Raw genomic sequence first — 13,710 nt, 5'->3', positions numbered from 1 at the left:
CCTGACAGCTCAAAGCTTCACTCTGCTTCTTAATGTGTACACACATGCCAAAAACACTCATAGATGTGTGCATGGAGGCAGATATGTTTGCCTATGTGAAGATTTACTCGGGTAACATTAGCATAAACACACAAATGTTGCAATAAAGCCCTTTAATCATTGTTTCTTTTCTTACTGTTACCTTGAGTATTAAATATCAAGTAATACTTCTTGTTGTTGACCTTGTTGAAGACAAGCCACCGCAGCTAAAGAGAGGAACTGAAAGTATAGTATAATAAATTTAATTTATTCATCTCCTCCAAAAGACTAAAACAACAGGGTCTAACTGTCTACTGCTTGTTTGGAAGGAGCTTTTTCATCGAGACTTGGATAAGACTACAGATTAAAGGGGTGAGGAATGATGCAGATGTACTCAGTCGGCCCCAAGAAGCACATTTATGATTATCCATCCAGTATCATGATAGTATAATTATATTAAAAAATGATTTCATTTTACTCTGAAACATATTTCTTGGCAAAACTTGTGTAATAGTGTGCAGGAGAAGTGCTTTAAGGCACACATATCTGCCCTCAATGAGAAGATGGATTCTATAAATATGCAAATTTAATAAAGACTGAGTGTGTTTGCTGTTGGAGACTTTTTCTTTCTTTCATCCTTTGAGCAGCAAGCAGTCTTATAAACTGACCAGTGTGTGTGTGTGTGTGTGTTTGTGTGTGTGTGTGTGTGAGAGAGAGAGAGAGAGAGAGACAGTAGAGTTAGAGAGAGAGAAAGAGAGTTAGAGAGAGAGAAAGAGAGTTAGAGAGAGAGAAAGAGAGTTAGAGAGAGAGAAAGAGAGAGAGAGAGAGAGAGAGAGAGACAGAGAGAGAGAGAGAGAGAGAGAGAGAGAGAGAGAGAGAGAGAGAGAGAGAGAGAGAGAGAGAGAGAGAGAGAGAGAGAGAGAGAGAGAGAGAGAGAGAGAGTGTGTAATATTGTTGATGCTGACTTTGATGTCACTAAAGCCTAATTAAAGTGAAATTTGAATTTGTGAGTGAGAGAGGCTGACTATTGTCACATCAAACATACCGTATCAAGAGTGAATACCAACAGATTACTTTTGTATTATATATTATATACTATAAATCATATACAGTTTAACAATAAAGTACTTCATAACAGTGTAAACACAGAATATCCTAAAATCTCTGACCTTCTTGTTTATGTTAGGCCAACCAGTTCATGATTCTCAGAGGATGAATCCTGATGACTTTGATTGTCCTCTGACTTAAGCTTTAGCTCCTCCACGACGTTCACATTTGCCAACTGAAATTAAATACAGACACACAGTTGTGTCCTGATTGAGATAAACTGTAATCAACTTCTCATTAAGTGACAACCAGAGGTGTCCAGTAAGTACAAATACTTTGTTACCTTACTTAAGTAGAAATTTTGGGTATCTATACTTTACTTGAGTAATTATTTTTCAGCTGACTTTTTACTTCTACTCCTTACATTTTCACACAATTATCTGTACTTTTTTGAAAATAGTCTCATTACTCCTGTTTCATTTCGGCTTGTTTTCATTCCAGCTTGTCAACATAAAAAAACCCCATTTTGGCTAACCTAGATTAGTTTAAAGCAATCTAGCCTTCGTGTTGAGCAAGCCCTATTGGTCAACACTAGCAGTTCCGGGTCTTGAATGTGTGTGAGTGCTTGATGCTTGGATGTACATTTACATTCCAATGAAGGCAACAAACCTGTGAGGTTTGACTTTTTTGCACCATAACAATACTTATGGGCAACTAGTCATCATATCTTCCGCTCCATTGAAACACGTTAATGCTCAGTTGTACATATATATGGTTCTTTAATGTATTTGCATTGTACTAAAATACTTTCATTTTCAATGGGCATAAATGGGTCTGAAACAGGGGCAACCAAATATTTTAACATTAACATATTAATATAACATTATAGTCATTATGGCCTTAAGAAAACATTTTTTTTGGGAGGTGGGGTAGTGCACTATAGGCCCCTGTGGCGCAGCCTAAGCTTATGTCCTTAATGACATTTTTCCTGTTACATTACTTTTACTTTTATACTTTCAGTAGGTTTGAAACCAGTACTTTTACACTTTTACTTGAGTAAAAAGTTTGAGTTGATACTTCAACTTCTACAGAAGTCTTTGTAAACCCTAGTATCTATACTTCTACTTGAGTAATGAATGTGAATACTTTGACACCTCTGGTGACCACATCAGATCAAAGATTACATTGCAGTCCTTTGCTTTACAATGTTACAATGTTACAATGTCTTTTAGCAGACGCTTTTATCGAAAGCGAAGTGCATACAAGAACAAGAACAACACAAGCAAAGATCTAGACAAGAGGAAACAAGATCAGTACGAGTAACAAGTGCGTAAGTCAATTTGGGTGCAGGTTTTTGTCAAGCAGTGTAAAGGCAATGCACAAAAGTAAGTAAGGATTTTTTTTTTATATAAAATAAGGAACATCTACAATGAAGCAACCAAACCATATAAGACCTCCCATTATCCCCAAATGCCTTCAGAGCTACTGATGAGCTAAACTTGTTCAGCTGTACTTTGCGTTACTTACTAATTAACAAATTCTAGCTTTCTAACGCTGTAAACTTAGATGGACATAATAAACAAACTTGCTTAACATAACTTAGAGTGAGGGTTAGGGATAGCACATGTGTTGGATGATACATCACTGAGGCGGTAGTTTGGAGGAGTGTTGTTCAGCACGGAGCTTGAAATGCCTGGCACTGCTGAAACATATGGGATGAATTATCTGTACAACACTGAGGAGGAGAAAGAGACAGAGAGAGACGGAGACAAGAAGAATATTTCCATCAAATGTTTAACTCCATAATTGAACATTGCCTTTTATTTTGCAGTTTTCGGCCTTTTGAAGCCGCACTGTTCCATGCTATCACCGAGCTGATGGAAGTGTAATGAAGTGTGGAGGAACAGTGCCAACTTCAGCAGGAATGCCTGTGGTTCTGCTTTCCAGCCCGGTGCTAACAACACAGCAGACAAACGGTGCAGATGAAAACTAACCGAGAAGCTGAAATCATTTTTAACACAGAGACACGCTCCCTGTGCGTCACATAATCTCCTCCACCAAGGGGTGTGTGTGTTCGCTACGGGGGTCCATTAATAAAATATGACTGTATCATATAATAGACTCGTCTGCCAAATTACAGGAGACAGAGAGACAGCTTATTAGGAGGATTGAGGGGGAGGTGTGTGTGAGAGAAAGAAAGAGTGTGTGTATGTGCGTGTGTGTGCAAGATGGAGCCTGAATAGAGAGATTAAGTGGCCTACTCTCATCAAAAAGGCACATTACCTAAGTGTTGGCATCATTAATAAGACTAAGGCAGAGCCAATCTGCTAACAAAGGCTCTAACTGTGACCGAGCAGACATAAGAGGGTTGGACAATTACTCTCCACTACTGCGTTTAGAAAATTCTCCTTTTCAGATTTTTTTTCTTTTTTGTCATCCCACCAGCACCCGAATATAATCCTATATTACTCTCACCTCTTTATTTATATACAGGCAGGTATATTTCTAACATGCTCATGCACACACAGAATTCACACACACACACACACACACACACACACACACACACACACACACACACACACACACACACACACACACACACACACACACACACACACACACACACACACACACACACACACACACATTTAAGACAGCCCCGCTCTAAATCCAAATCAAACTGCCATGAGTCACACTGTCACCGTGGCAACAGTGGCCGGCTCCATGCAGAACACATTGTGTTATATCTCTGGTGTGTTTTTTTTTTTTTCTGCACCACACAAAGACACAGACATGACCAACTTTCAGCTACAATAATTCCTGCACTGATCTTTTGAGTAGAGCCATGAATAAAGCACTGAGCTGTGGAGGTTTGACTATCGAGAGGTCAAAGTTCACATTTCTATCATTCAAATCCAAACATTTTTTTCCTTTTCTTTGTTTTGAAATGGAAACCTACATGTATGTACCTGTCACATTTGCTTCTTCTCCTGCAGTGAGTGATCATGCTCTCTGTCCTGTGGCTGTGACAGCAGGATTTTTGAAGGGGTCTGAGATGCACTCATACTTTTCACCACCAGATGGTGTCTCCAAACACTGCCATCACTGTGCAGAGGAGAAAAAGAGAGAAGGGAGACTAAGAGAAGCGGGTGTGCTTAGATGTTGCCTGCTCTATCCATCTTCATAAACACAAGCAATAGTCATCCTCTGAAAACAGCGACAAAGATAAATGGAGGGGATGCTTGGTTAGATGGCAGGCTTCCTGGTTAGTTGGCTGGACTGCAGGACTATCTGTTGTAAATTTATGGCTCTGTCTAATGTGTTTGTGCTCTGTGTGGCTGTGGACGTGCCTCAAACAGTCACTGATATTCATTGGCACATACTCAGGCATCCTGTTGCAAATTTTAATTAAGACTTGGAGAAAATTGTTAACACATAGTGACAAAACTGGTTTGAAATTGTCACAGGAAAAATAGTGTTTCACAAAGGGCTATGAAGAACTGACTTAATATTTAAATATAGAGACATTTGGATCTCATTTCTAAGTTCCTGGTCCTACTCCAAAAAACAGTGATGGCAAATGAGGACCTGCATGGACAGTTATAGCCCTGAGACTGCATAGAATTTGTGTCCCCACACCATGCAGGAGACACGAGGGGCTCATCATAGAGTTGACAGAAATCACAGTAAATCCTTGGTTCAAAAAGGTTTAGTTTTGGCTGAGTTTTGACATGATCATTGGTGAATTAATGCGCAGAGACATGAAAATGAATTTCCAAAAGCCAGCACAAACCACTGATTGATTACTGCTTCTTCAAACAGTTATGCAGCAGATGTGAAAAAGTGAGTTTGGTGTCTGGGCACACTCCATGGTGAAACACTCATTTATTCAGGGCTTCTGAAGTCAGCTGAATTTGGGATGAAGAATTTATTATTCAAAATTTAAATTAACAAAAGCTCACCCAATCCATCTGTGACACACTTTGAAAACAAATTCAAGCTCCTCCCAAAAACACAGATTTATTGAATGTAGGTAAATATTTGGGGCACTCATCTTGCTGTTTGTGAGCATCAATGGGGCTGTTGTCATACTGTGGTCATACTGTATGTCTGTACCTGAACATAGTCTGAGTGACCCTAGCTTCTTGTTGGCTTCCATGATAGACTGTATAAAAAAGTGGACAACATGACAGCTGTTGTTAAGTCAAAAGATTTGGAGCGCCTTCATCTGATCTGCTGGAGTATGGGTCACAAAGCACACCTCCTCCACGTTAACAGATGGTATATGGGTTAAACTTTAAAATCAAAATACACATCAAAGAATTTTTATCAAACACATTTTTTTTACAAATAGTTCTTACGGTTAGGTTTTATGTCCAAATTTTTTTTTTCCGAGAAGTTGAGTTTAATTTTATTATTTGATGCCAAAAATGAGGTACAATGTCATGTTTAACAGAGCTGTTGACAGATGTGGCTCTAGTGGTGCTGTGCACATACTGTAGTAGGTGTATGTGAAGAGAAAATAACGAATGCTATTTATTTTTACCTTTCCATAACTGTGAGTGTCCTCTTCAGAATGACACATGGAGCTATTACTTGGCTGTTTTGTTGGTCGGTTAAATGTGATGTTTGGTTTACTGAAGGGATGGGACATCAACAGCCTGACTCCGCCAGCATATACTGTCCAGACTCTAAAGCAACTTGTCAGCGACTGTAGCTTGGGTACTTGGCATCACTTTTTCAAAGTGGGTGTAGGTGGAGACACGTCATCCAATTTTATGCAGTCAGTGGCTTTTATCAGCCTGACTATACCAGGAAAGTGAAGCCAAGCTTGATTGTGAGTCAGTTTTATATACTGTATATATATATATATATATATTAGGGAAACAGATGCACTCTCAGTTTGTTCTTCTACAGGCAGACAGCGTGATAAATATGTCGTTAGCTGGCCATTATCTAGGTACAGTCTTTCTTACAGGAGACGTGTTGTGACTTCAAAACATATTATGATCTAATACAAATTTTTCCAAATTAAAGCTGCTGTGAGGATTTTTTGTTTTGTATCGATTCTGGCGCCCCCCTTGTGGACAAAGTGATACCTCTTATCTCTTGTCCTATACATGCAAAAGTAGTGTTTTCAACAAAAACCTCATCCTGTTGTCTTCAACAGTCAACTTTATCAGGCAATGTGATTATTTTCCATGAAAACAGTCAAATAAAGGCTGTTTCTGAAGCAAGATGTCCATCATCTGGTCTGACACCTACCCCCTCAGGGTGGTTTCAGACATTAAAAATTATAACAGAGAAGGTGCCAGTGTTGCTGCTGATGGACTTGTTTGCTATTGGAGGTTATAAAGAGGCATCAGTATCATTTTAAGTCTGTTTCTCAGCCATTTCAAAACTCCTCACAGGGCCTTTAAGAAACTTTTACATAGGGTCAGAGGTTGGCGAAGTTAATCCAAGATTTCACCCTGTTATGTGTTTATCTGTTAACAAAGATGATGAGTTTAATCACAGTAAACCATGAATTCTGTTCAAAGCCAAAGCCCCCCCCCCCCCCCCCCAAGCTTGTCTTTGATCCATCTTAGCTCTACATTTCTACAGAGGAAGCCAGCTGGGTGGGGACAACAAGGAATCACACCAGGTGAGTGTTTCAACACCTGCTGATATATCCACAATATAAAACAAGGAGGGATGTCACTTAACATGTGGTTGATAAGATTTCCCATAGATGTTGCTCAATAGCTTAAAAAGATTTTGCATGTTAGTGTGACATCAAGTAAAAAGGACAAATCTCCTAATGTCATTCATTTCCAAGGTTTCTTTTGTGCTGCATGGGGGCGCCAGCAGTCGAGTTAGCTATCTGAGAGAATGTTCAAAACTATATGTAAAAAGCAGACTGAAGGATCTTGAGGAAGATGCTTCAGTTTGTAGATGCTTTGAATGATGACTTTTGTTCTGAAACCCATGATATGTTGTAATGTTTTAGAATTATGTGTTGTTTGTGACTTTTCTGGAATGTGCTGCTGCTGATCTTGGCCAGGACACACTTGAAAAAGAGATTTTTAATCTCAATGTGGTTTTCTACTGGTTAAATAAAATAAAATAAAATAAAGTATGTACTGTTTATGGTTTGCTTTACTTTTCATGAGCAAAATGTCCCTGTTGATAACCTATTCAGGCAGTCATTTTGAATTTACTTGTGATTTCTGTGCGCAACGCATATATTCTGATAATCACCACGGTGTTGTATATATACACTGTACCTTTGGCTTGTGCGGTATACCAGTGCTTTTTAAAGAAACTACGTATGGCTTTAAATATGGTGAGAATTTCTCTATCGCATTGTCCCTCAGTTTGATGATCCTGTTTTCCTCTTTTGAGAGCAGCTCTGGCTCCACAGTACATCCTTCATGCAGGATGTGTTTTTCTGTGCTGTTTCATGGTGATCACAGCCCTGGTGATCTGTCTCATCCTCTCTCTGGTGCTGGAGGTGGAGTGGGGCCGTGTGGGCTCATTTACAGGCATCAGTGGAGAGTGATTTGGGTGCAGCCTCTCTGCAGCCCTGACTTCCATCAGAAGAGGGATTTTTTTTCAGCATAACACCGGGGATGCCAACAGTTCCATCAGCACCACTCGGTACACTGAGACACATTTGGGCAGCTCACCCTGCAACCATGGTAACAGAAGAATTTTACTAGTTGGCAGCAGCCAATAGTGGGGCACTTCCCACTCAGCTCTGTCCAATAAGGGAGCAGCCTACAGCCCAGCCCACCTTGAACTGACACTGATGGGCTAGTGCGGGCAGGATTTAGAGATGTAGGCTTGGCTGATGAACAAGTACGAGTAAGAGTGTGTAGGTATGTGTGTGTGAGCGTGTGTGAGTGTGACTGAATGAGGCTGTGGCATAATCTGATGAGAGGATTCCCTCTCTTTTAACCGCAATGAGCGAACACATAGTGGAGCAGCACTCATTCACTGAGACCTACTGACATTCAGCACCAACAGTGCAGCGAACCCTTCTGTAATCTAGCTCCCACATATCATATGCAGGCTTCACATACTCACCCACACGCACACTTTCTAAGCCAGCCTGAAAATTACTTTTTAGCCTGTTAAGCAGTCCTATCTTTGTATGTCACAAACCAGTTTTCAGGAGTTCATGATATTACATTTCTACATCAAGAAGAAAAATATGTGCAACCATAAGCTGTCAATAAAGTCATTTATTATTTCACACAATGGATAACAGGAACAACTTCAACTGTAGTTCTTTTTAATAAGTGCTCAAAGCTGCCAGCCAACAGAAGGGTAGCAAAAGAATGAGCTTTTCTCTCTGAGGAAAGAGAAATAAAAAAAAAACAAACAAACAAAAAAAGAACCTACAAAGATCATGAGAGATAAACATGACCAAAAGCATGCCAGCGGACATGGATATACATATATATTGCATGTATATATGTGCTTAAGACATATATCTGTATGCCAGCAAATGCAAATACAAAATATATGTGTACAATTACACATACATACTGTGAAGGATATATGCATATGCATGCGCATCTAGTATTTACTCTATATGTCAAATATTTGCAGTTTTTAATATTCATACAATGTACAAAAATGCTTCATGAATTAAAAAATCCATTACAAAAAGAAACATATCAAACAATGTACAAGTCTTGCTCCAAATTCAATTGAAATTCAACTTTTCGGCTTGTCTAAAATATTTATGCATACAATCAAGTTGAGCATGCAAATAAAGGAAACCCACTCTAGAAAAAGGTTCAAATACACTATGTATACAAACTAAAATATGCCCACACTGTTAGAAGAGCTCACTTTGTGCTCTGAAGAAGTACATTTATTGGTTTTCTCAATGCTTTATCTGCACTTTCAGCTTTGAATAACATTATAGCTTAGAACTGTAACGTATGCTGTGAGGATGACGACATGTACATTAATGAGGCTCTGTCTCATGTGACCCCTCACTCCATGTGTAGTACACTCATCACAGTATGCTTCAGAGGGAATGGGGTGGGGGGGAGGGGTCGGAACATTTTAGGTGCCATTATATCCAATGTTAGTTAATGTTAAATGTGGATTACAGTTAATACACCCCAAACACTGATAGAAGGTCAAACACTGCTGCGCTGCCCTTGATGCTGAGACCAAAGACAACATAAAAGACCCTCACATCAGTACTTGAGGCCTACTGTAGTCACTGGTCCAGATTAGCTGCTGAACAGAGTAAAACAACAGGTACCTCTGACCCTTATCATGGCCACATCCCCTCTGCAGCCTCTGTGTAGAGTGAAAGCTCTGGATTAGGACAATACTTGTCAGTGTTAGAAGGCACCGGAGCATTGGCTGGTAGGAGAGACAGACAGGACAGACAACACCTGGGGTCAACACCTTAACTCTTACACCAGAGACCGCTGCCTGACCACAGTATGGAGGAGTAAGCTGCCAAGCATGTAGTCTCTACACCTTAAAAACCACATGTCTAGACCTCATCTTCACCACAACAGACTGCAGACCCAACCAGTTTTTCAGAAAAGCAAGGTTAAGCACACTAACATTAGGACAAGTGTATTTTTGGCTATTTCCTCTGAGAGCTTACCCACAACCTTCTTGCTTTCTCTTTATGCTACTGCACTGCCCCGATTGGCTGCAGGCGAAAAAGCTGCATGTCAGCAGGGATTCCTATTTTTGGTCAGGTACACGACAATGGGGTTAATATCCTCCAAACTTTAATGGTGTGAAGAGGCTAATCATTTTAGCATTCTGTGTAATTTAATGGACTGGAGCAAGGACCGTCAATGGACAGCCGAATTTGTTAAACAAATAATTACTGTAGAAATTCCTTTAACATTTTTTGATCTTAAGCAGTCTTATTATGGAAAGAAGGTCCACTGTGGTTTAAGGAGACAGTCCCAGATAGCAGAGCCCAACCAGTATCCATGCAGGATGGACATACTAACACTATTTACAACAAACACTTCAATACTGTAGGTTAACATCTGGTTAAGGCTGTACTGCATAGCGCTGCAGTAACTATAGTTTTCATGAAATGATAGTCACTTTCTGCACAACTTATTACAAATTATTACTGGTATTATTCACAATTCGTGTTACATGAATTCATTTTATTAAGCAAATAAGACCACTTATTTCTCTTTGTCGAAGGGTGGACCCAGAACAGAAATTCCTTTTAAGGTCATCGCCAGGCATGGCCTGATGCATAGCAAACAACAATGTATGAGAATGTGGTTTCCATGGCACCCCCCTCTGTTCCTCCTTTGTATCCCGATTGTATGTTGTAAATAACTGGTAAAAAACTGGTCAGACTAAATGATGTTCAGTTGTATCTGGGACATTGAGTAGGATCAATATCTCTGGATAGCAACACACGTGGTATGGTCAACCTTTCTGTCTCCACCACTGCAGTAGAGTGGTACAGAGGCCTGTACATGTGTGTAATTAATTCAGTTTTATCATATGTAATCCATAAGTCCAGCCCTTTTAGTTGTGTTACAGTGAAATGGGCCAGAATAGTGGGAAAAGAGGAGACAGACGGGATGCCAGGCGATAGAGTATGCTGACTATGGAAGCTGTGAAGGGACACAGGCAGTGTCAGGGCTCTGATGACTAAGACACATGAATCATATGCACAATCATGAATATTTGGGGTCAATTTCTGGGGCACTCTTTGCCACTTGATATTTCTTGGGTCAAATGTAATTGGTGTGAGAAAGAAACATAAGGCACAAGTTGAACTGCTGCAACTGAGAATCCCACCCGAGCCAAAGAAGACAAGAGTCTCCTGGAACAAAACTTAAAGTCGTGAAAGAAACACTGATCCATTGCTTATAGTCTGAATACTTATTTGAGAGAAAATACCAACCACTATCCAAAGCCGCGTACATTGTAGAGTTTAACAAAGGCTTAACAAACTGACACAAAATCCAAGATGGCTACATTCTAGAGTGCATATAGGAATGCTTCACTTTAGTGCCAACACAATGGAGTTTGTCAAACTCTGATTTATTCTTTAAATAATACATCCTTACACTGAATACTGAGACTTTGGTTTCTAAATCTAAATACTGGATTTACCTTCAAAAAAATATTTCCAAGACTCTGGATTGAAAAGTAGAAAGTATGGGATTCACTTTTAAAACACTGTTTGTGAGCCCTCATCAACTGAACTGTCCAATCAGGATTCAGACCTGGGCTTCGGTTTGACGCTTTTGGCTGCGCAGCCTGCATATACAAATTGATTAAAATAATGCATGCTCTCTGGAATGGATATCCACACCATCAAAGGCCAAAACATAAGGCTGGAACAAGCATGTAAGTGCTGCATTTGATTGATGCAAGTGTATGGTTTTTTTCATAGTGCATTAAACCAATTTTAAGGTTTACCAAAATCACACCTGATATTCCTCCTGTATGCAATGCCCCCTGGTTATACACACAAAAATGAGGGTATGAATGATTATATGTGGTTCTTTCTGTCTGAAAACAAACTTGTCTTGAGTCGCACCCATGTCTGTTTTTGGTTATAAAACAATACACAACTTTCATTGTCTATGGTACAACAATTCTATTTGATATACTGTGTGCCAGTACACATCTATGAGCTGGTTTCTCACTGAACAAGGCAGGCGACAGTGGATTTTGTTTCTATGTACAATCTGGGACAGTTATATCCACCATATTGCCTTGATGTCCCTACTCAGGACAGGCCTGAGCAGGGGGGAGAATAAATGAGGCAGGGGGAAGTTTGAGGGAGGAGCACAAGCAATGGCATATATATAAAGTATGACTGGGAGAAGATGGGAGGAGATGAAGTTGAGCGGTACGCACCAGGGAGGGCTAAAAACTTGGGGTGAACGTTGAGCAGGGAGGGGGACGAAGGGTGAGGAGTTTCCAGAAATTATTGGTTACTCCTCGGAAAGAGTAAAAGAAAACAAGGAAGGTACAAATAAGGAAAGGAGTCGAGAACAGGGAGAAGTAATGGGGTAAGGTGGCTTATTTACTGCTGTTTTATCCCACATGTCTTTGACAAGCTTCCTCAAAAAGGCAAAAATAAGCAGAGCTGCACAGTTTAATATTAACCATCCCCCCTCCCCTTGCTGGTAAATATATGGCTAAAGCCACATTCAGATACAGTTTCATAAAGTACCATACACATCACTGTATCAGATACATAAAGAATCACATAATATTCTAAACTATCATAAGTACCACACACTTTATAGCATCAGATTCAGTATCAAATAGTACCATATAGTGCCATTGTAAATTAAGGTCCGATGAATCCTTGAAAGGCTCATGTCTGGTTCAACAGAGGGAGAACACAGGAGGTGCTCTTTCCTCCTGCTCCTCTGCAGAGCAGAGAGGAGACACAAGTCAAAGTGCACCAAGGAGTCCCAGATTTAAGGGCACTGCATCTGATAGACTTGAGACAGCAATAACTCCATCACAGTTCCCTTTCAGTTGACGAGTCACTCCCTCCTGCACGTCTATAGACTAGAGGGAGCCCATAACTCGTCCCTGCTGTGGCCCCGGCCTCTACGTTTCCCGGCCTTGGCCAGAGGAGGCACAGATCGCGCTTGATGCACTACAGTTTCAATAGTTGCTGAGATGGAGTCGTGGTTTGAGAACTCCAGAGGCTCAGGGGTCAAGCTGGGCCTAAGGCTCTGCCTTCCTGGCAGGTTGTCGCACCTCTCCAGAACCGGCATCCCCAGAGTCCTACCATCACCTCTCCTACCAGCCAACATGTCCAAAGCCAGACTGTCAACCCGATCATCCTCTCTCCTGTCAGTTGGCTCTGGTTCCTCCATGGGCTGTTTTCTGGGCCGTCCGGGCCTTCTTTTGATAACGTTGTTTCCTGTTTTGGCTTGTCGCTGCAGGCGCTTGGCACGGAGGATCTTCTGCACATGCTCAAAGTTCAAAGAATGCATCCTCCTCACGTCCTTCTGGATCTGCTCCACCTCGCGTCGCTTGTATCTCCGCTTACCCGGAACACCTGGTGGTGGAGAGAGTAAGCATAAGTGAGACAAGACATCATACAGTAAATAAAAAAGAGTTCTATTTCAAAAGAAAATAGTTTTCATGCTAGTGTGTCAGATAAAATTAGCAGCCTTGGAAAGGCCAGGAAAGACATCTTGCCAGTTTAGCTGATGGAGAGAACATCTTTTTTTTTGCTACAAGAGCTTCCTGCTAATTTTGACATATTCATGTAAGCCTTTGAAAGCCCAGCTGAGCCAGGAGAGCAGATCCTATCCTGTAATTGTCTACTAGAGAGCAGAGAGGAGCGAGGAGAGAGGAGGAGATCCCATTCTGCAAGCAGGAAACCCACAGAAATGTCTCCTTCAACCATTTAATATGTCGCTACACAATAACAACCCTGTGCATCTGGAGCACAGGCTGCCAAAACGCCAAACACACACAAGTACAAACACACATACTGACACACTTACCCACATGAACACACTCACACAGACACAAATACAGAAACACAACATGTGCAGTCACGCACACATGCGCAACATGCACGAATAATGAATTCAGCAGTTCAGAATGGCTGAGCAGAAGAAACTGGAGCCATATTGTTTCCTTCACACTGGTGAA

At 40.7% G+C, this 13,710-nt stretch overlaps 1 protein-coding gene across 1 annotated transcript in view; it reads right to left on the bottom strand.

The window, feature by feature from the left end:
• Positions 1-8,274: 8,274 nt before the first annotated feature.
• Positions 8,275-13,710, bottom strand: part of setbp1 (SET binding protein 1) — a 42,320-nt gene continuing 36,884 nt past the window's right edge. Inside the window, exon 7 of the mRNA XM_034692684.1 lies at positions 8,275-13,105. Coding sequence (XP_034548575.1) covers positions 12,600-13,105 — 506 coding nt within the window. The 3' untranslated portion in view covers positions 8,275-12,599. The remainder of the gene's footprint in view (positions 13,106-13,710) is intronic.

This window comes from Notolabrus celidotus, chromosome 9 (assembly GCF_009762535.1).
Source record: "Notolabrus celidotus isolate fNotCel1 chromosome 9, fNotCel1.pri, whole genome shotgun sequence".
Lineage (NCBI taxonomy): Eukaryota > Metazoa > Chordata > Actinopteri > Labriformes > Labridae > Notolabrus > Notolabrus celidotus.
Note: the sequence above shows the minus strand (reverse complement) of the source record. Positions and strands in the feature narration are given on the sequence as shown.